At 40.1% G+C, this 24,875-nt stretch overlaps 1 protein-coding gene across 4 annotated transcripts in view; it reads right to left on the bottom strand.

Annotated features, from left to right (window-relative positions):
* The window catches only part of impact (impact RWD domain protein), a 56,946-nt gene that overhangs the window by 8,314 nt on the left and 23,757 nt on the right, over window positions 1–24,875 (bottom strand). For 2 of the 4 annotated variants that reach the window (XM_035412706.1, XM_035412705.1), the window contains exons 9-11: window positions 21,207–21,297; window positions 9,508–9,642; window positions 3,293–3,706 (exon numbers count right to left, since the gene is read on the bottom strand). In XM_035412706.1, the coding sequence (XP_035268597.1) occupies window positions 3,647–3,706; window positions 9,508–9,642; window positions 21,207–21,297 (286 nt within the window). In that variant the 3' untranslated portion in view covers window positions 3,293–3,646. Of the gene's footprint in view, window positions 1–3,292; window positions 3,707–9,507; window positions 9,643–21,206; window positions 21,298–24,875 lie in introns of those variants that run through there. The other 2 variants (XR_004764713.1, XM_035412707.1) reach the window with 1 other exon arrangement.

Here is a 24,875-nt window from a genome sequence, read left to right as displayed (position 1 = left end):
ATTTCACTTAAGCATTTCTGTTTAGATTTTGATGTATGCTTGGAGTCATTGTCCTGCTGGACAATCTACCTATGACTAAGTCCTAGCTTCTTAGCAGAGACAACCACATTTTCTACCAGAATTTCCCGGTACTTTGTTGAATTCATTGTGCCATTTATCTAAAATAGTGCCCCTGGACCACTGCCAGCAAAACATCTCCAAAATATCAATGACCCACCTCCATATTTGACAGTAGGTATGAGGTACTTCTCCTGTATGCATTCCTCTTTTGCCACCAAACATGTCAATGGTGTGTATGGCCAAAACTTTCAATTTTGGTCTCATCTGACAATAGAACTCTTTTCCAGTCATAATTCCAATGAGGTTTGGCAACCTCCAGATTCTTGGTTTTGTTTATTGTGCTCAGTAAGGGCTGTCTTCATGCCACCCTTCCAAAGAGTTAGTTGGTATGTAGGTGCCATTTTATGGTTTTTTTTTTTACTTGTTGACCGCAAGAAACAAACCAATCTCTGCAATTCTTAAACAGTGATCCTAGGGTTATTAATGGCCGCCCTCACCATCTCCCTCACCGTCTGGGGGGACACCATGCACTTGCTTCCTCTTCCTGGCAAATTTGCAACCATTCCATATGTTTTACACATTTTTATTATTGCCCTTACAGTGCTAAGTGGTATGTTTAACCGTTTGTCTTTTTCTGTACCCATTACCAGACTTGTGATGGCAAATTACCATCGGTCTCTTCTGAATTAACAGTTATTTGGCTTTTCCCATGCTGATGGATGACAAAGGGATTTTGTATGCTTGTTACCTCATTTTTATTCTCTAGTGAAACTGGAAGTGATGGAATGACACAATATTGTTCCTTTAGACTGAGATGAACTAAATTAAGTAAAATTGTATTGCCAATTTCCTTTTGTTTGATTTTACTTACAATAATTGTTAGGGGTGCCAATAATTATGGCACCTATGGTTTTCTGAAAAAAATAGATTACTTAATAAAAAACATTGAAGCATGAGAGTAAATGTATTTAAATAAAAGTATATCGTTTTCCCATATGTTTGAACATAACATTATATTATTAGATTATTATCTGTGTCATTTATTATATGCAGCCTTTTTTCTTCATTTTTATTAAGGGTCCCAATAATTCTGGAGCCCACTGTAGAAAAGACTTTATAGGACACTGCCTTTTTACCTGCTGAGTGCTTTTCTCTGCTCTCCTCTTGCATTTGCTGGTGTGCTATTATTGTCCTGGCCAGCATGATATACTGTTTTAGACGCCTAATAACACAGGAAATGCATTCTAACCCCATCTATGGTGGAACAATAGTTGTCTCCATCCTTGACGGAACACCAGGGTTGAGAGCATGCCTTTGGATTGAGGAAGTTAATCAGAGAACCCAGGAAAACCAGGGAGAGGGCAGTCATCAAATGAGGCTGTTAAAACTACAGGGCAGTCATCAAATGAGGCTGTTAAAACTACAGAACGGTCATCATATGAGACTATTAAAACTACAGGGCAGTCATCATATGAGACTATTAAAACTACAGAATGGTCATCATATGAGACTATTAAAACTACAGGGCAGTCATCATATGAGACTATTAAAACTACAGAACGGTCATCATATGAGACTATTAAAACTACAGGATGGTCATCACGAGGCTGTTCAAAACCTCAGTATGGTCATCAACAAAACCATCCCTTCTCCACCACAGCTGATGTATTATAATAATAATAATAATAATAATAAACTTTATTTGTATAGCACTTTTCAAAAACAAATTTACAAAGTGCTTTACACACATAAAAGAAATAAAATAATACAAGAAGTAGACGACAGCTTAAGGGACACATTAAAACAAAGCATATGAATAAATTAACATGAAAATAGGAGCAGCATGAAGTGCTGAAGAAAGACTGCAGTTTATCATTTCAGCAGCTAGTACACATCAGTGGACTATGAGGTTACTTTCTTCCCTTTTAGAGGGTTTTGTGGCCTATGCTGGTCACACTTCCTTACAGTGAAATTTCAACAGGATGTTGCATTAATATAACACATTTCAATGGTCTGCTAGAGCCTCCTGGAATCTCACCTTGCAAAAGGCAAGGCCAGAGTGATAATTGAAATGATATTACATGCGTGTGGCTAGGGATGGGTATCATTTAGATTTTCCCTATACCCATGCTAAAGCAATATTTTTTAAATGATACTGATGCCTAAATCGATACCTTCTTTAAAATAAAAAGCAAACAACATTAAATAGTGTCTTATTGTAAAGACAAAGAAATTCAACAATTTAATTTAGAATTATTTTATTTATACTTTATAATTATAATTTGTACTATTTTGCTTTTGGCATTTTGACTAAGTTAACAAGCTTGCTGTGCTACTGGCACCTGGTGTCACTGAGTCAACAGAGCAAGTGTAATGTTAGTTAATGAAGGCGTGGTACCAAAACGAGGAACCAAAATCTGTGTTGCGATTTGCTCCAGTAGGTAGTGGTCGCATGAGAACCGGGGCCATGGTGGTGCTGGGGTTTGGTCCCCAGCCCTGTGTGTGGCGGAGGACTGGTGTGGACCATGGTTTGTGACCAGGGCATTGTATGGTGCAGGCCCATGCATGGCACCAGCACAGACACTAAATCTAGGCACCAAGCAAATTCAATTAAAAAACAATGTATTAACCACACTGCTCGGGCAAGACTCATTTTATGACTCAGACTGGCAATTCTCTCAGGAGAAAGCTGAATTGTGAGTAACAACAAAAAGCCAAAAAAACAAGTTCCTTTTCAAAGATCCAATTGTGTTCTGTGCAAGGCAAACATTGTGCAGCATTAATATTCTGGAATGGGAACTGACAGCCAGGAGATAGAGACCGAAACATCCAACCCCCTCCAAGAGCTTACTGCACCAACCGTGTCTCGAGCAGGCTGGGGTGCAAACTGACTGTGGCTTAATGGTTTCTAACCTATAAATAAATGTCATGTATTAACATATGCATTCATTAATCAAATCACAGACTGTTGCACTGCAATATCAAACATATAACGTATATAAGGATACATGCACGATAAGACAGAGCGGAGCTGTGCTGAAGAACTCATTAAAATCATGTATGATATGATGATGGATGTGCTTGGGTCCCATACTGTGATAATCAGTGGGAATGAGTGACTCAGGCTAGAAGTCTAGCACAAAAAAAGGAAAGCTAAAGGAATGGCACATTTAAAAGACCAGTACGTGACTGAAACTAAGCCCAAGTATAATAACTCACACAGGGCCACTGATTCATAAGAATAACTTTATTCCATACTTTATCCACCACTGAACTCAGAGGCTAATGCAAACTAACATTTTAAAGCAATAAAAACCTGCATCATTCAAAAAATGAGAATTTCTTATGATTTTAATGGCATGTATTTGAGTCAGGATTTAATTTAGCCTCAAGAGAGTCTTTGTGATGAGTCTTTTTGCCCTAACCTTTCTTTAAAATGACAGGCAGTAAATTAATGAACAGAATGGAAATCAATAATGCATAATAGATAGAAATCTGATTCCTTGCATTTTCCAAAACCATTTCTTTCCTCTGTTTCTCCCCGCAATAAAAAATTTTCAAGCATTTCTGTGTTTTAATGATGACTTCATTTTGCCTTCTTGTTTTTATGCTTTTTGTTCCTCCCTCCAGCTTTAGAACCGTCCTCCTGGGAAGAAGAAAAAAATGCACCAGTTGCGTGAAATATTTGACAACTTTGACATTTCAAATTTCAAATATATAAGTAAACAGCTGCCACACCACTGCTATGGGAGTGTCATTCCTACGACTGCATCACAGAACAGCTTAGTGCCGAAATGCAACAGAGAACATTTACCGGGTCCCCGCTGCCTGTTCCACGCAGAGTTTCTTACTGTGTGTACATAATGTGAAAGACGTTTCTAACCAGGACGCTTGTGTCGCACACCAGCGGACCCAGCCTGGCAGTCTCATGCTGTGCGCGTGTCCCTTGTTGGTAGTTTGCCGTCAGTTCAGACGGCCTGGGTGAGAGAGACAGATTGCTGAATGCCGCACAACCCAAAACCTTTTAGTCAGAGCCCCCTCATTCAGGGAGACGTGTTTCCATTCACTTTGCAAAATGTCACCAGGAAACTGGGGTGTCACTGGGATGGGATGTAGCTGTGGTTGTGGTTTGCGATGACGTCTCTGTCAAGTGCCTTTGAAGACAACGAGCACACGGATGTGCAGGGGGAATGACCTCTGACCATAAATGCTGCCCATTGGTTTGAAGATATAGAAGACTAATTGTAAATTGCAACCGACCTCCTTCCGCATCTAGAATAAATAAGGCTGTGTTCACACACACGCATGCACACACAAGCGCTCACGTAGCGTGTGCATGCAAACACAGCTCCAAATGAAATTAGCTTCCACATGCTTGCCCAGATGCCAGAATGAAGTAATGACTGCATGAAAATGTAAATTTCCTGCCAAATGCAATTTCAAAATTCATTATTTATTGAACACAAAAGGTATAAATAGAAAAGCTGTCTGCCATGACCCTTCACAACAACTGCTACAGGGCACAGAAAAAAAAAATATAGATGACCATACTACTTGCGTTAGTAAGTGCATAGCATCAATCATTTTGTGAAGTGTGTTAATCCATGCGCACAAAGGAACATATACTTTCTTTAGATTGGGTTTCTCTGCTGAATACTGCAGGATAGAAATAACCCTGAAGTTCACTGAACAGTAAGAGGCCAGAGAGAATGTCACACGCCAAAGCAAAGTTCTCTTTCTCCGTAGAATATGAGAAGTTCAAAGAAAATTCCGTTCTACATGAAAGGAAGAATAAAGTAAAGTGCTCTCATGCCATACTGCCCCCATTACACCACCACCTCCTCACCTACCAAAAGCATTATCCCATGTACAGACATCCTCCCACTGCAAATCATTGTATTTCTACCACAGCTATTTCCCACTGCTGTCCACCATCCACCAGCTCTGAGCTGATCACATGTATGCAAATGCATTATTAAATAACCTCACTATACTTCCAGCAGAAATTAGAAAGCATTAGCAACATCTGACATCATGAAAAACTGACACACCCCATGCTTTCAAGGGACAGCTAGACAAACTCAATACTGGTCAGCAACAATTTATATGGAAATTGATCTGACTGGCAGTCAGCTGGCCAATGAAATCCCCTGGCATGGCACCTTTTGAGCTATGATCCCTTCTCTATCTTTTACCTTTTCTGCTTACTCCTTTTCCAAATAAAAAAAATGCAAATGGAGGGTGGTCTGTCTTACCTCTTTTTGGAAAAAAGGAAAAAAAGGCTAATAAATGGTCAATTGGGTTGTGAATTGGCAAGGCACTTTTTCTCAAACAGAAAGTCTAAATCTGCTGGCAAAACAAGTTGCCAAGATTATTGTAGTATACTAACATATATTAATGCTTTATTAAAATATTTTTTATATATATAAAACGTTTTAAGTAATAAAGTTGTATTTCACCATCAGTGAGCCATCATTATTCACACATCCTAGTCCCCCCCACCCTTGCTTTATAACCATATCACCAGTTGGTTTTTATCTGGCCATATAACGTGGAAGCACTGTATTTTTGTTGCATTTTTCTTGATGTTTATTCAGTGAATAATATTACAGTCAGTGAATAATATTTTAATATACACTTTTTTCCTCTATATTTGGAATACCATTTTCACACTGAAAGTTGCCGAAACTCATGCAATTTTATATCAACCATATTTGATCATACACTAAAGCCGTCCAGATTAGTTTTAGAATGTTTTACCATTATACAACGCATGTTACAGTACACTCTGATCTACTACAGCAAATAAGTACTAATAATGGCAGAATAAGTACTAACACTAACCATAATTACATTACACATGCAGTAGATGATCTTTAGCATATGCGCATAAACTGATAACAGGTTTCAAAGCCACAATTGTCGGCATCTTATTTATGACTATGCAAATGAAAGGGCAGTAACAATGGAGGAGAGGGCACTTTACGAATAACCACTTGAATGTTATTGTGGCGTTTCAGAGACAAGTGCTCTTAGGACAACTGTCCTGCAAAGTTTACATGTGTTATTGTACTTGAGGTTAGCGTTGCATACCATAATGCATCATTCAACCCAGTGTCTCTCTTCCTCCCACAGCTGCTTTACAGACAGTAGTCAATGTGATGGCAGAAACTCTGGGGATTTTCAAGACTAGGCTTGATACAGTGTTAAATACTATCTAGTTTCAGAGCACTAATTTAGTTAAGAAAATGCCAAGCATTGTTGGGCTGAATGGCCTGTTCTCATCGTTGTGTTGTGTTGTGTTGTGTTGTGTTGTGTTGTGTTGTGTTGTGTTGTGTTGTGTTGTGTTGTGTTGTGTTGTGTTGTGTTGTGTTGTGTTGTGTTGTGTTGTGTTGTGTTGTGTTGTGTTGTGTTGTGTTGTGTTGTGTTGTGTTGTGTTGTGTTGTGTTGTTATGTTATGTTATGTTATGTTATGTTATGTTATGTTATGTTATGTTATGTTATGTTATGTTATGTTATGTTATGTTATGTTATGTTATGTTATGTTATGTTATGTTATGTTATGTTATGTTATGTTATGTTATGTTATGTTAGACAGCAGTCGGTCTTAGCCAGTCATAATTTCTTGCAACATGTCATCTTGCAACAACCACCAAAACACTGAAAAAGCGTTTAAAGCAATATGTATGCTTTTGTCTATACAATACATTGTTGGACATGAACAGTTGCCCTTGCACCCTGATTTTGCAGATGAAAACGAGAGTACATTGGCCTTCTAATGAAAATACATTTGAATGTAAGTGGTTTGTTGCCATGACAATAACATTGTCATCCCCACAAAAGAGAGACATCATATCACCATTGATCTCTTTTTTCTATATATTTACAAATCAACATTTTGAGCATGTTGAGCTGATGTTGAGCAGGATGTTGCCATGGTGTTGTCATTGTTTCAATTCTCTGCCGCTTGTGAAAGATTACAGTAATACAAAGATGTGTGGCAGCACAGTAAAGTAGCCTGCAAATTACACTTGCTGTCTCACAAAAACCTTTGAACCACGCATAGATTACCATACATGTTTTCTGTAAACACTTCACTATTTTGTCCCCTGTCTAGTGACAAATTTAAATATTCCTTTAAACAATTAAAACAGAATTTCTAATTGAATTGAGCCCAGTATTATAATACACACGCACACATGCACACACACACACACACACACAAGCTGATTCAACTCCATTTCTCCTAGGCCAATTCTAATATGTTGTCTAAATAGATCATCTGTTGCCAACTCCTGATGCTTCAAAAGGCAGAATATGCAGTTTTGTACAACACAGAGCATTTTCACACTACATATACAGTGAGGCAGTGCTGGGGGTGGCCACTGTTCATGTGGTGAACAGACAGGAAAAAACACAAAAAGGCCAACCAAACCCTTCAAAGAAAAAGGAATAACAAAATCCCACACACAGCACTTGTCCCACACACAGCAGTGGTCCATCACACTACTTCCCTAAAAGCTGCCCCCCTATAGGCCTGTGAACCAGGCCTTTTATTAGGCCTGGTGATGAGGTAATGGGTGAGTGGGGCTGGTGCTGCCCCCCTGGTGGACAACACCCCTACTCCGTTCCTGGCATCAGATACCCTCCTCTAAGCTTGGTGTCCTAGGAGGGAGCAACAGCCAGGTGGCAGGTGGGCCACCACAAGCTGCCAGCACAGCTTCAAGGCACCTTGGCACTTCAAGGCACACCCCCCCCCCCCCACAGTATAACAGAGCCACTGCACCCCCTCACTGTAGGGGTCAAGCATTCAGGCCTGTACCGTTCTATTGGTGTACAGCACATATGCACTCGCTCAATTGTTGAGAATATGGTGAAGGGTGACTCATCTGATCATAACACCTTTATCCACATCTTTGTAGACTAGTGTCTGTGGTTTTTGCACTACTGAACTCTAAAATGCAGAGCATTTGTCTTTGTAATGAGGGGTTAATGCACTGCAACTTGACTATAATATTCCTCACTTTGTAGTTGGTAGCGGACTATTATTCCTGACACAGTCTGATCACGTCCTAAATTGACAATTTCAGTCACCTGAGGAAGAGTTGCTCTTCTAGTTTATCACAGTAATGCACAAGCATCACAATCATTGTGAAGTATGGTCAATGTATGCTTTCGACCACAATTAACGACCCGATTTACTGATGTCTTTCCCATAGATCTAAATGCAGATTCACTTTAGACACTGTTCCTATTGAAACACCAGCCAGTTGAGTAGTCTTTGTGACTGAAGCTCCTGCTATCTGTGCTGTGCCCCGCCCCGATAATAAACCCTCTTTCAAAGTCACTTAGATCTTTTCCACTTGCCATCTTGATCCAAAATCAAGGTCAACTGGACCTCCAGCATTTTTATACATGCAACAGTGCATGATATCATGTATCATGCAGTACACCTGCATAGAAGCATTCTGCATTCATTATGTTTCTCCACTCATTTATCCAGGTTTTTCTTTTAATCTGTCACCCATCTATATATATATATATATATATATATATATATATATATATATATATAAATGGGCCAAGCCCAAAATTGCAAAAAAATTAAGCTTTTAATGGTCTTAACAACAAATCATTGGTCAGAAAATTAGCAAGAATTAAACAAATGCACTGGTGAGACCTCCTGTGCCACCATTTGCTCGTTTACTTTTGCTACAGTGAACTCTCCTGATTAATTTTCCTGTTGAACTCAATGGAAAAAATATTCAGGAGAGACAATGCTTGTAGTAGATATGCAGTAGATACTACAAGCATTGTTTCTCCTGAATATTTTTTCCATTGAGTTCAAATGGAAAATTAATCAGGAGAAACAATGCTTATAGTATCTACTGCATATCTGGCAGCAGCACGCTGGTTTGAGGCTCATTTGATACCTTGGACCCTTGATGACTTAAAGACATTTAGCCAACAAATGTGTTGCATACTGTATCAGCATAATGTACAGCTGAATCTAGTCCCACCCCCCAATTCCCATAGAGATCAATTCAAATGCAAAGAGTTTTTGTATCACTTATAGGACAACCTGAAAATAAGATATCCAGACTCTGATGATGTTGACAGGTCACAGACATCAGGAAGTCATGGCATGCAAATGATATGCAACCAAATACAAAACATGACTCTTTTATTTGACATTATGTTATCTGTCTACTGTATAAGTGAATTTCCCTGTTTCTAGCTTTTCCCCAAACAGTAAACTGCAGCAAAAGTAAACAAGCAAATGGTGGCACAGGAGGTCTCAGGAGTGCATTTGTTTAATTCTTGCTAATTTTCTGACCAATGATTTGTTGTTAAGACCGTTAAAAGCTTAATATTTTGCCATTTTGGGCTTGGCCCATTTTTTTGCCCAGAAGTGTACATGTCTGTCTGATGGGGCGGACATCTTACCACTGAATCTATGTAGTTCTCCTGAACCAGGATGTGCCTCGCACAGTTGTTGATGTGCTTGAAACGATCTGGTCCAAGCAGGATCCCACCATACCACCTGGACACCACCACCATCACGTTTCGAACATCCAGGATCTGGGGAAAAAAGAGGACCCAGGTTCTATACTGATCAGGACAAACTGTTTTCACCCACATTCCGCAGCCCATATTCTGAGCCAAGTCTCATGCAGCTACTGATTTAGATCAATATTAGGTACTTTGTGTACATTGGTCCTACCTTAGGTTGCATTGTGGATTGTTCTTTGGCAATATGCTTAACATTAGTCCAACTTTGATTGTTTACAACATACAATGTTGGTTGTATGCTTATACATTGTTGTTGTTTATTTACAGTTGTGAAACTTTCCGTACCCACGACCTCTATCTTACAGCTTTTTGACACAGCCAGGATAAGAATGTCTACTGAATAATAAAAAAAAATTAAATAAGAAACATCATTTTAAAAAACAGAGTCTTCCTCATCCAATGAGCACCAAGGCTCCATGACTGAGCAACCGTGCGATGGCAGCTGACAGGTGTGGGCTCTGAAATTAAGCTGGAAACCCGACTTGCTCTTCATAAGACAGAATATCGGCATACAGCCATCCATAAGCACCCGCCTGTTAATCACAGCCTGCGGAACAATGGCTTAATTTGTCCTCCACAAAGAAGTGTGAGCTGCAATAAGAAACACTCAGCAGCATCTGCGCAAAACAGCCCATTAATAACACTGCTTTGTGCGCTCCACTCGCTTCTTCCCGAGCTCACACAGTTTCCTCTGTTCGAGTGAAGCAGAACCAAAGTGCTGAATTGAAGAGGAAAGAGCAGGAGAGGAGGTTGAGATTAACAGCCACCGCACCACCCCCCCCCCCCCCCCCCCCACCCCAAATAAAAAGAAAAACTTCAGCACCACATAACTTCCTGCTACCAAGAAAAAATCGGGGCACCAGCCATGACACTGGGCTTGAAGGCAGCTCATTTGTGTTGGATCGCATTCAAAAGGTGGCATGGGAGTGTATGCAAAACGGATTTATTTTTACACGATAGCAAATTAATTTCCGTGCCAGTACTGTAGGCTCATGTCATGCACCACTCATTCACTCATTCCTGTCCCACAGTGCCAAGCGCAGTTATGTTATCAAGAGCAGACAACGGAAAAGGGCATTAATATACTTTTGATTCTTTAATAAGAAAAAGAAATGCACATATTTTCTCCGTTCACATTGAAGTATCATGTTAAAAAAAATTGACTTACATAAAGCATTATATAAGTAATTATATAAAATGTAATGACTTGATAAATATAGTTCACTAAGTGCTGGATGCTCACACTTTATAGACAATGTATCTGACTGTACACTGTTTCACCTCAACAATGTATCGGTTGGAATGTAAGCAAGAGGGTACAGACACCAGCTGCAGTAATCAAGTGCATTAAGGGATTAAAGGACCTCTATTTCTGTCTAATTAGCCCCCATGGTCAGTTTTGGAATGGACTCCCTAAGATACACTTGGCTATAACTGGACGTTTTCCATATGGCGACTGAATTAATCCCATAGGCCGGACCAACAGCGGTTTGTCTCTAAAAACTATATAAACTCGTGTATTAGACTTAATATCTTTGAAGACTGTACTTGTACCTCTTCCCAACCGGTCGTTTTATTAAATTATAAAAAAGAGCTCCTGACTCAGTCGTTTGTTATCTTTACCTTCAATACCATCATTTTTCTTAAGAATATGTTTGGTGCTACCTGTGTGGTATGAGAAGGGGGATGGGGGGTTGGGGGGCACATGATTGTAGAGGGCAACTGGTAAGATGTTCCACAGATGAGCCTGTATCCTTTCATCAAGAGATAGATGTCATGAATTCAATAACGGACCAACAGCAAATTAAAACCAACACAGAAAACTGCACTTACACTGTAACAAAATTGGTTTAATTGCAATTAAAAAGCATGACTATCAGTCTTAGCCTGTAGCCCTGACCTTCCCTTCTGCTTTGATCCCCGCTTCACTTCATGGGCAGTTGACTGCTAGTTAAAAACAGAGCACCATGCTGCAGTAATGCTCTTTTCAGACTGACTCTTCGATCCTGTTTTCATCCTGCTCCCCAGTGCCATCAGGACAGACGAGGTAAGCAAGAGATTTGCAGCAAGCATCCTAGAATAACCCCTTGCACTGGCCCGCATTTGGTTCGAAGGGGGCTTATTCTCATTCCTTTAGTTTTTTATAGTAAAATGTTCAATCAGCCTGGTCACATGATACACCATTTGAAAGTGTTAAAACTCACGGTTCCATCTATATGAACTATTTAACCATGCCAATGTTTTAGCGACAACGGTTACTTATTTTGTAGCATGGGGTGGCAGAACAGGCATGGGGGGGTCCTCACCTTCTTTGCGTTTTGGAACTTTGCAGGCAACACAAAAAAAAAACAAAAACAACAAAAAAATAGTACTAACTCAGAGACATCTTGATAGAATGTTCAGTGTTTATTTACAAATTCCCCGGAGGAATTATCAGTGTTGTCCGTTTCGACCTTTGACGAATGCCAAAAGTATAGTGTACAAAACAATATTGTCATCATCGGTTTGCATAGATTCTCTGGAACAAAATGAGCCCACCAATAAGCTTCTTTGACTGACCTTTGACATTTTCGCACACGCTGAAAATATTGTGCGAGTCTCAACATTCTATGCCTACATGCCAACAAAATACATTTTTGCTTTACAACAAAAATGTATTTTGCAATGGCAAAGTCTAGACAGAAGACGCATTTAGAGGCCATAGACATCATCTGAGTGAATATTTCTGAGGAGGACAATGAAAACAGCTTTGAGTCCACAGCAGACGGCATGTTCACTGAAGGACTTGATCCCATTTCATATGGGTGAGCATCTAAATACATTCACAAAATGTTTTTTTTTTATTATTCAGTACTCTCATTTGACAAAATATATAGACCTCAACAAATGGATTAGTAAACAGTAATGTATTTATCTTCTAAAGTCTTCCAGACCTGCTACTGCCGGAGGTTGCAAGGAGAGGGAGGTGGAGAAGAGTGGGATAAGGAGATAGGGAGGGAGGGGGAGGATGACAGGCAATGGGAGAGCAAGCTACTTTTAACCATACATCTTTCACGAGCGTATAGAATATATATAATTTTACAACTCTAAATACCTATAATATCCAGGTGTCCCTTTGTAGTCTCCAAATGGCATTTCTGGAAACCTGCTGAGACATAGCTCAGAAAAAAACAATGCAGAATGCTCATTTTTCGGTGGTATTGTCATCAAATCTGGTGAGAACCATCAACTACTCATATTGTCTTGTCGTATAAAGACAAAAAGTAAAGGGGAATCTTCTGTCACTTGGCACAAGAAAGCTTTGAACGGCCTATACATGTCATCTACAGTATGATCAGTGCAGTATTTAGTGCAAACTTTCATTAGAAAAACCAAATTGTTTGCCTCAATAAGAATGTAATCAGTGGCCTGTCAGAGGTCTGCTGTGGGCTGCTGACAGACAGAAAGAAAATATAAAGAACTGGTCAAGTCAACTGACAGCATGTCTGACAGCGCGAGTTAAATGCAGTCCATCCATTTAACGGACAGCACAGACAATTATGTATTGAATGTTTTATTTGTTTCGCAAGGAACATCAATTACATCAGATGCAAAAACAGTGCTTGCTGACATAAATGACCTAGCCACTGCAAATTACTGTTCAGTTTCAGATGACAGCGAGAAGCAGCTTTGAGTTTGAGGTGGATTTCAGCAGTGAGGCTCCATTCTTCTCAGATAATGGAAGTTGGCGTACACGTTGAAAACGCAGCGGGAAACACTCATAGGCGTGGTGCCATTTGCAGTCCATTTAAGCTGACAAAGTTGTGGGAGTTGCTAAAAAGGTTTTAGAGCATTGACCAAGCAGAAAGTTGCCCTGCATAGTGCTTTAAGGAATGCAATAATGTCCCCTCCAGTTACATTATATTTATTTATGCTTAAAGCAGACGCTTTTATCCAAAGTGACGTACAATAAGTGCATACCAAAGGTCACTGGAACAACCACAAAACACAGGTTCGATAGGGTACAATACTCATTTTGTACAGTTATTCTAGCCATGAACACATTAAGTCCATTTCACACAGTGAACATTACTCTGATCTAACCTATGCTAAGACAAACTAGGATGCATTACAAGCTACAACATCAAGGCAATGATATTGCACAAGGCACAGAAAGTGCTGGATGGAGGTACAGGCAAAATGAGTGGCACAGGAGATACATGTGTAGCAGTTGATGCGGGACTGCAGTATTTTATTCAAGCAGCGTGCAGGCATCAAGTGAAACAATGATCTTGAGAGCCGGCTGTTTGATCACCAATTTGTCAGCCCTGGAAAAAAGTGTGGCAGCCTGAACAAATTCATTAAAGTTATTAAAACCGGCAAGGTCACCTTCTGAACAAACGTCAAGCCTACTTCATAATTATGCATAAAGAAGCACCACGAAAAATGCCATTAGTCTCATAAAACACACAATCTCATAATATTAACTTTTCGAACTTTTTATTGACTTTCTCACCCTTTTAGAAATGACTAATTTAGTCTACTTTAGTCTTCTGAAAATATTGGGGAAAGATCCCACTGATTTTCATTCAAAGCAGAATATTACTTCCTCCACACAATTTTTCAGTCCTCATGGACAGAAAATCCACCGGGATGGTACTGTCAGCACTGCTTCTCCCTCTCTCTTTGATCCACTGGAAATGTACGCCATCCGGTTAAGGCTCTTAAACTGGAAAATTCCATTGCCTGGGCAAAGTGACTTGAAATTCAGCAGCACACTGGAGTTGAAGGATAGTCTGGCCTAACGTTTGGTTTTGCCGCAGACATGCATGAAATGAGCTCTCGTACACTCAACACATTTAGTCAAAATCAATATGTCGAACATGACCTACATTCTGGGTGGTGTTATGAGCATCATGCATGAGCAGGCTGCACAAGTGACACAATGATCAGGTATGCAGCGCACATTTACCTGAACCTAAAATGCCGTGACAGTGGTACAAGTAGGATGTTAGTTCCTGTAAGTTAATTGCTCTTTATTGCTTGTAAATCGTCCAATTTGTAAAAGCTAGTGTGGGTGAGGGTGGAGCCCCTTTTCAGGTGCTTGTTGGTATAGGCTTGTTTATATTGGATATGTGGGTCGCAGGCTGGCCCAAGCTCTTGTGTTTTATTATTCTGTCCCACTAGCCCCACCTGGGCAGGAATTGTCCTTTTGATCTTGTTCACACTGTTCCTATCCCCTAATTTCATGACTTATTCAATGACAGACCGACTTTTCCCTCTTGATAATTCTGGGTTTGTTTTTCCACATTGTGAAGAGACTGCTGCACGTACATGTGAGAACGTGATTATGTGGTGTGTTGTGATACTGAAATATTGTTTTGAATGTCTGAGAAATGTAAGTGGTTTCCTCTCAGCTCAGGCAGGTTGTAACACTAGGAACACTAATGAATAACATACATCTGCGACTGAACCTTCTGTACTGAGAAGTAAGAGTACATTTTATTTGCCATTTGTGGTCAAACACATGGGAATTAAAAAGATGCAGAGCTTATCAAACGGAAATAATAAGAATACATCAGGACCAAATACAACATGACAGTAAAAAAGCTTTAAAAGGAAATCTGCAGTACATAAAATAATCCAAGTAATTATCTAAAGTGTGAGTACTTATGTCAAAGAGCAGTTCTATTACTTAAAATGCAGATGGTGCTTGGAAAAAACTACTTCTAAAGAGACTAGTAGAGCATTTTATAGAGTGATAATATCTGCCTGATGACAGATCGAAGGATGGATTACCTAGAGGGTCCCTGATGATAGTGAGGGCCCAAGAAAGCACTCTCAAGCAATATACAGTGAGCTCCATAATGCATGGGACAAAGATGCATTTTTTCTTGATTTGGCTCTGTACTCAATTTTATATTTGTAATCAAACAATTCACAAACGGTTAAAGTGCACATTCTCAGATATCATTAAAGGGAATTTTTATACACTTTGGGTTCACCACATAGATCACGCACTTTTTATACATAGCCTCCCCTCCCCCTTTTCAGGGCACCATAATGTTGGAGATAATGTTATGTGTTATGTAAATGAGAGTAGTCATGTTTAGTACTTTGTGGCATATACTATTCATGCAATGACTACTTGAAGTCTGTGACCCACAGACATCACTAGGTACTGATTATCTTCTCCGGTGATGCTCTGCGTGGCCTGTAATGCATCTTCAGCTCCTGATTTCTTATGCTTCATTTTTCAAATATTATAATCTATCAATCAACTTCTTTGGCAGTCCCATCAAGAGTGCATTGCAATAATCTAGGCGACTAAAAACAAATCAGTTTCTTAGCATCTTGCAGAGAGAGGAAAGGCCTGGCACGTGCTATATTTCTGAAGAGTGTTTCTAATCTGTCGGGCAGGTGTGTGTGGGTTTTTCTTCATTATGATGAGAATTCTTTTGTCATCAACTGCAGAGGCCTTTCTTGTCCTACTAGGCCCTTTGCAATTACTGACCTCACCAGAGCTATCCTTCTTAATGAGGTTCCAAACAGTCAATCCTAATAAGCCTACGGTTTGGCCTATGTCTCAGACAGTTTTTTCCTTCTCAGCCTTGTAATGGCTTCCTTGACTCTCACTGGTACAACACTGGTCCTCATGTCAACAAACATCCATAACAGAATCCAAAAGCAATCAAAAGCCTAGGATCAAGACTAGATGCTGAGAGCTCTCTTATACCGGTACTAAGGAAGCAACTGAACACATCAGAATAATCAGAAACACCTGTGAACCATTTGTCCCAAACATTGTGGTGCCCTGAAATGGGGGGACTATGTATGAAAAGTGCTGTAATTTCTACAAGGAGAAACCAAAATTAATACAAAATACCCCTGAATAAAAGCTGAGAATTTGGACTTTATACATGTGTGAAATGTTCGATTACGCACCTAAAATTGTGGAGCACAGAGCGAAATCAAAAAAGTTATTTGTCCCAAACATTATGGAGCTCACTGAATCAAACAAATTGCAAACAAATCCTTTGGAGGACTAGTGCTCTTCGGCAGTGATGTTGCCGTACCACACATTCAGAGTGAGTGCTAAAAGGCATACACAGTAATGGAAAACAGAAATCGTCTCTGGTTTTATATACAGTGCAGTCTGTAAGTATTTGGACAGTGACACAATTTTGTTTTTGTTGTTTTGGCTCTGTACTCCACCACACTGCATTTGAAATGAAAGATGAATACAAGGTTAGTGCAGACTTCCAGCTTTAAATTGAGGGTATTTACACGTGATCTGTGTTGGAATTACAGCCCATTTGATCAAGAGTTCCCCCACTTTAGCAAACCGAAAGAATTTGGACATATGGAGTTACGAAACAAAGTCTCATGGACAGATGAGGCAAGTATTAACCTGTACCAAAGTGATGGGAAGAAGAAAGTGTGGAGAAAGAAAGGAACTGCTCGCGATACAAAGCACCCCCCCCCCAATCTGTGAAACATGGCAGAGGTAGTGTTATGGCTTAGTTCCAGTAGCAGCCATACATGCCTATCTCACTTGTCATCATTGATGAATTCTGAAGTATTGCCCAGATCCAACCAAATGCCTCAAAACCCATTGGACAGCGCTTCAGTTTGAAGCAGGACAATGACGCCAAACATACTGCTAAAGTAACCACAAAGTTTATCAGGCCAAAAAGTGTTCTTCTCATTCTGAATCCAAGTGAACATGCTGAAGATAAGACTGAAGGCAAAATGCCCCTGAATCAAACAGGAACTTAAGACAACCGCAGTACAGGCCAGGCAGAAAATCACCTGGCAAGATATCTAGCGTCTGGTCTATGGGCAGCAGACTACAGGCAGTCATCAATTGCGAAGGATTTGCAGCCGAGAATAAATATGACAACTTTATTTCAAATTGTGCAAATTACTTTTGCTCCCCTGAAATGGGGGAACTATGCATAAAAAGTGCTTTAATCACTGACCCGATATGGCTGTAAATACCTTCAAATTAAAGCTGACAGCCAGCCCTTTAACCGCATATTCATTGTTTTATTTTAAATCCAATGTGCTGGGGTAGAACCAAAACAACAAAAATTAAGTCACTGCCCAAATACTTATGGACTGAAATGTATGTATTGCACACATATATTTTAGAGTTTATTGCAAAGGTAAAGTCTAAAATTTACACAAAAATGTACATTTTGTAAAGAAAATGTGTTACCCTGCTCTTCGCCTTAAACTGTAAAAGAAAATTTGTTATCCTGCTTGCAGCGCCAAAACTGTAAAGGGAAATTTGTATAATTTATTTTAGTTATCGCTTAGACAGGGGGCACGAAACAAATACCCAAAATCTGGTCCCCTTTTGCTACCCCCCTTTCAGGCTTTGTTTTCCTCACAAGGGATTTTATTTTTATATTTTTATGTCTGGCTTAGTACTCAGAGGTCGCTTTGAGGCTTGGGATCTGTTTATTAGAAACCTATATCTTGTTACTCACAATTCAATATTCAGAGGTTCCTTTAGGACTGGGAGTTGGTTTTAGAAACTCATATCCTGAAATTAGTTATCTATCATGGTACTCAGAGGTTCCTTTAGGACTAGGAATCTATTAGAAACTCAATTTCGAGACTTGTTACCTTACTCAACATTATATGCACCAGCCCTTAGTGGTATTCATGAGCCTGCAAAATGGTTAGTAAGGAAGATGCAGATGGGACGGAAATGTGAGGATATCATAAAAAACATGATCACCAGTTACGTTAATGACAGAACATATGAAAACGGTCATTACCCGAACAGAGAATTACATGCTTCCTACGGAAAATAAACATGAACATGTTCACTGACAAATACATAACTAAATGACTCTGTACGGCAATGACTATGGTACCAGAAGAACTGTTAAGCAGTGTCTCCCCGAATGCTTCTTTGAGCTTCCCTTAAGTACAGTCCTGACAAGCCTTCCATACCCACAGTTCCCTTTGTTTGCCCACATAACGTCTGGAGAGGAATAGGCAACAAAACCCCTTTTCCTCCAAGAAACCGCAGAGTATACTCCTTTGTGACCTATTGATAGAAATAAGATTCTTTGTGCGACTGCGTGTGATCTTATGATTGTAACGATCTTCCAAGATACCTTTCTATGGAGTTCTAAGGTCATGGTCTCTCTGTTATCCAGACACTCATGTTTATTCCTATAAATCACTGCCTCTTTCATTTACAGTTCCACATTCATATATTTATTTAACTATTTCCCCTCTTTCACATTCTGTCCTACATTCATGCACATTTCTTGTGCAGTGGCACTGGCGATACATTGCAATGCTGTATTATTTCTGTCGGTGTCCAGTCTTGTCCTGCTCTGTTGACCCCACCGCCTGGTATTGTCCATAGCCTAGTATTCCAGCTGGGTTATCTGCCTGTATGTTTGACCCCTCCGCCTGGTAGGCCCATGGCCTGGTCTTCCAGTTCCTGGTTGCCAAATATAACTTGTGGCATGTGTGGCTTCACCAGTCCTCAGCAGTGGTGAAAGTCCAGGAATACTCAAAATTGCACCTTACAATTTTATGAAAAGCCAACTGGTTCGGAAAAGGATTTCAAACATGTATTCTAACCCTTGGCATCAAAATATTTACTTCAATAACATTTTTTAAATTAAAGACAAGTTCAATGAAAGTCCAAATTATTTATTTTTGATATTTTACCATGTCTACATGTAACCTTGTACCAATGAATTCAATCCTACATCATTTTTCTTCCTTATTTGTCTCATGACATGTAAAAACCTGAAGCAAAGCTGTTCGAATAAGTAGCACAATGATTGCACACAGATAGATTACAGTTGTATTCATATACGTGCTTCTATTTGTGCTAGTTTAATCTGTTTTCAGAATCTGAAATACATCTAACCCCAAAGGTCATCCAGTAAAATCAACAACTGATTGGTATGACATCATTAAATTATAGGTTGCATCATACATGGTTTGGGCCTCTCACAGAGATAACCACAATGCACAAAGATGCCTTTGTCTTTACAAATTTTTTTTATCATCGCATCCAAAGGGTTTAATAACCACTGATGGTTTTATTGATCTGTTTGAATGAACTTAGATGTTTAATATTGTTAGTTCGCTGCAACTACTCTGATGCCTTTGAATTTATATCTTTTTTCAGCTGCTCCTATCAGGCTAAGAAAGAATACACACAACCCTTTTGGGAGAAATACCACAGAGGTTTGGTATAAAGTTCAGAGTTGTTTAGGTATTGATCCACAACTGTCTTGTTTCTCTCCTATATGGGTGGGGCACTGAAAGTTTTAAGCCAGGAAGACAAGACCTCGAGTTTAAACTGGGCAGACAAGCGAATCAGCAAAGAAATTGATCTGTGTGATGATAGTGTGCTCTGGACTTTTTTAAGGGGAGAGTGTTTAAAATGAATACCCCCCCCCCCCAAAACTTTTGTTTTTTAAATAATTACAAGTCGGAAGTTCTATATATAAGATGCAAAACTCCTCACTTTATTAGCCACATTTCTCCTCCCAGGGAAAAGTGACTGTAGACCACTCTTATGGAAAGGGTCAAGGATCTGTACTATCTGTAAGTTTCTTGTGGTCTATTTCAAAGTATCCTCACAGAGTAAAAGAAAAGCATGGAACTGTGACTTAGGTAGAGAAATAAGGGAAGGTGAATGGAACAAGATCTGTTATAAATCTCAGGTTCAGTCCGCCAACACAAAGTTTAAACTTTTAACTAGCCGGTTCCACTTGCCCATTACTTTGGCTGATAGAATCAATTCAGTTAAAATGGTCATACTTCCATGGTTTCTATATCTATTTCAGACAATTCCTATTTTTGTCAGAAAACCCTTTTAAAGTCACTGGACAAATTATTTTCCTCAATTATTTGGAACAACAAGACTTCCAGAATCCATAAAGCAATATTTGGAAAGGAGAAGCCACAAGAAGGATTTTCTTAACCAGATTTCCTATATTATTATTGAAATCAATAAATTTGCCTTTTTATCAATAATGAAGGACCTCTGTGGACATTAATGGAATTTGTGCCATCCCAACACACTACCTGTGTTTCAGTTCTCTATGCTACCTCTGAACTTCTCATTTTTCAAACCCAATGGTCAAGAATACACTTACAACTGGACTCAATTCAGGAATAAATTTGGCTACAGATTTGGTCCCCCTTATGCCAGTTCTCTTAAACCCTCTCTGATCATGCCTTTAAATTGTGATACCAGAAGGGACTCAAGCACTCCATGAAGAACAACAATATCATTTTTCCCAGTCTAACCATTTGCTTCCTTTCAATCATTTTGTGCCATCTATGAGAGGAAAAAGCAGCGTCTCAAACCCACACCGCAGCAGGAAGCAATCAATACATCATTTGCAGCTTGTTTTGATATTGCCTGGGAAATACTGCGCTGACCGGGGGGAATAAAAACAAGGCGCTCTTTTAATTTCCGTTCCGTCGTCCTTATTAAACGCCCTTGTGCCCCGCGCCTGCGGGACGCTCAGCGGGGGTGTTCAGGCCGAGCGGGTCAGGGGCAGCGCGAGAGGCAGACGATGGCGCCGGCAGGACCGTACCTGTAAGAGGTGAAGAAGCCTCCCACCGGCGGCCGTCTCGCCGTCGTCCTCACAGTCCTGCAGGAAGGTCTGTCTGTCCTCACAGTATATCCTACAAGGAGAAAGTGGGGGGGGAAGGACTGTGACCCACGATCGACTGGCACGCGCACACGCATGCGCGCGCACAAGCACATGCACACATAATCACGCACACACACAGGAAGGTGGCCAGAAAGGTTGAAACACCAATATGAAGCATCTTATTAGGGCGCTGGGCCACCACGTGCCACTAGAGTAGCTTTTATCCACCACAGTAAAAATCTCCCCCCAAACCAATGCCAACTACATTTTGTTCTACATCCATTCAAGCAACTTTGGTGCTAATTTTTTTATAATACATACGTAAAGGTGGTGCTTCCCCGTATGATAGAAATGCACCTTTGTGAGAGAAAGCCTGTTCGCAGGCATAACCTAGCTTTCACACTGACAGACTGTATGCTCTTACCAATAATCTATCTTAACGCAGTGCTTTAACCAGAGACTGTAAAAAATATGGACAAAGCTACTGTGACGTCACCCATTGACTCTCCGTGGGTCTCCGAAAATACGTTTTGAAGCTCAATGGCGGGCGCGGCCATTTTGGAGTTGGAGCCAAAACCACAGAGTTTAAAAGCCGCTCTGTGATTTTTACAATTTGATTGACAGTCCGGTGCGGAAAAGCCCATCAACCTGAACGAGGCTAGCTGACTGTCTGCCGTTATGTTTTAAAATATATTATCAGATGTTTACGGAGTTTTAATTTCCATCCGTGACTGTACTGTCATGTAATCACGTTATATGTATGACATTAAAAATACAATTAGGCTATGTTCAGTTATCTTCAATTCATGTTTCTCAGCAAAACGAATATGCTTAGCTAGCATATCAGCTTGCCAGTGAGCTAGGTAGGCTATCCATGGTTAGCTCACGCATTAGCAATATGAACCACAGGGGAAGAACATTGACTACACTGATGGTCAATCAATCGGAGATGTGTAGGCTACTGGTGATTTGACTAGGCTAATTTTCGTATAACTGTCTGGTAGATCTGCTGTTAACCGAGCAAGTTATCGTCGTAGGTTTTCGCCAGTCAGTTAATGAGCCAGTAACTGCTACTACTAGCTACTCCATCGCCGTTTGTGGTGTTCACTTGCTGGGTGACGCTAGCTGACCGATCGTTCGCAAATCACTTTCTACCGAATAAAAATTAACACTGTCAGCGGTGATTAACAAATCTACCAAGTATTTTAATAACTGATCTGCAGGCGTGTAAATATGACAACGCACTTTGTACAGCAAGTTTTCCACCTGGTGCATGAAGACAAAAATAATGTAGCCTACGTTGAATTTCTAATTATTATTAGGCTATCATTTTTTTCTTGTAAATCATCAAAACCAATGGAGAAAAGCCAATATACGCAAGGAGCCCCCAGAACCGATTCTGAGAACCACTGTCTTAAATGCCTAGCTTGTCGGTCTCTTAAATGCTAAAAACATATTCCTTTCTAAATGCCAAGATGGTTAATTTCGTTAAATTCTGTGTGTGTGATTTCATCGTGTGTTGTATATTCAGCAAATGAACCTTGAGACTCTTAATTCGCTTCGTGAAACTGAAAAAGTGTTTATCCCAAAATCGGGATTATAGTAGCTTTGTCACATGCTTGAAGCATGGCCCAGGTAGACATTTACGGAATGTACACGACTGACAAGCCGCCAAACACGTCTGACAGATTGAATGTTTGCCGGTTAAGGTTAGCTAGCTAGTCAAATGGCTTGGTAGCCGAAGTTGCGAACTGTTTTAGCATAGGCTACTACTGGACTACCAAATATAGCAAGCTGATTACGCTTTCTGCCAACTAATTATTTGGTTAAGTAGGCTAAAGGAAATAGTAAAAATGACTCGGCTACCGAAAAACTTAAGAGGAGGATTATTTTATGGTCGTCTAGTGCAGCTGTAAATAGCACACGCCATAATTAAATCACCACGAAATGGGATGCTTGCATTTTCAGACTTAGCACAGGCGGACCGTAGCCGGCGCCGCAATGTCAAGGCCAAGAGACGCCACCGCCCACCCCAGTGACCATAGACTGTAGACCCTACTATAGCTCAGTCCTCCGCAGTAATCCGGAAGTGACGCAAGCTGTACCTCATTGGTCCAGAACAAATATTGGCACTGTGCCCAAATGACGCAATAAATCATGAAATCGACCCATGGACAGTCATAAGACCAATAAAATACACCTATTATGACTATTTGTTCTTGTGAGAAAAAATTATTGACTTTGTATTTTGATCGCATTTGTACCGTAGACTTACATGGAAACCGGATATGAAAACACCTATACTGGAGCCATCCGTAGTGGCGCTAGTGAGCAACCAGGAACTACAACACCAGAAAATGAGCTTCAAAAACGAAGTCTGGTTTTGGCCGCTTGGCTTTAACACACATAATATAAGCATTGAGAACAAACTTAAAAAGCGATACAGTATGCACAACACTGGAGGATAATATTTCAAGCTTCTTGAGAGAACCTTCAAAGGCCCAGCAACACAAACACAGAGGGACGGGATTTACAAAAGGACAGCGTCTGCTTCTCAGACGCAGAAGCAGTCGCTACAAGATCGCAATACCTATGTGGGATTTACTAAACTGTTGCAAAGAGTCAAAATCATTAATAGGATGTAATTTGCGGGGATTACGTCACTGTGCGACTTTCCTTTTGGTGCGTAATTAAATGTGTTCATGCATATGCATACCTGGAGTGAACGCACTAAAACAGGGTGGGCATTATGTAAATTAGGCCAATTAAGTATTCAGTCTAATTTACTAAAGCTCGCATTAATTGTGACTCCCCTCTGCGTGAGAAATTTTAGAACTCCTGAAAGCAGGCGGTAATTTGCCTGCGCTGATATAACCCAAGAGAAGCGTGCCGGGCTGTATGCGCATCCTCAGATCAACTCTCCATTGTGGGCTGCATGGGATGGAGATGAAAGAATGCATCCTGCGAGGCATAATGTCACCTCCGGAAAGGAGACAGGATTTAACGTTTGATTTGCACATTTTTATACTTATTACATCTCATTTAGTTTCAGATATACCATTAAATCATCCTTGTAAGGACGCAAGACCTAGGGCATATAATGAATTGCGAATGCAGTTTTACCTTCAGATGCTCTGTGGCCTTTACAAGTTAATCTGTGTCTATGCCTTCAACCCCCATGGTTTCCTCATTTTGCAGGGATTTTTCACCTGCTGTTCCATCGGTGTTATTATTTCCTTCGTCGGACCACCATGTCTTTTGCCCATTTTTTCCCTCTCTGTTGCTGTTGTATTCCTATTACTACATCGTTGTGAAGCTGTACCGTGTTGACCATTAGCCTAATTATATTTCCTGATCAGTAAATTTAATTGAACTGTTTCTTTTTCTTGCGGTTCGCTCACTACTTGTGCCTGGAAGCTCCGTACCCATTTCTTAGCGCCTTGTAATCTGGATGTGTAAGCACGCCATACTGTTTCTGGCCCTTTTGATGGGCGTTTAATCTATTTATCTGAGTAAATAGAAAGTCTCTGTAAATCGGCCGTTAATGGGTAGGTATCTGCGACCGCAAAAAAACAATACCGCAATTGTTCTTGCACTGCAACGGTTTCC

Source organism: Anguilla anguilla, chromosome 4 (genome assembly GCF_013347855.1).
Source record: "Anguilla anguilla isolate fAngAng1 chromosome 4, fAngAng1.pri, whole genome shotgun sequence".
Classification (NCBI taxonomy): Eukaryota; Metazoa; Chordata; class Actinopteri; order Anguilliformes; family Anguillidae; genus Anguilla; species Anguilla anguilla.
Note: the sequence above shows the minus strand (reverse complement) of the source record. Positions and strands in the feature narration are given on the sequence as shown.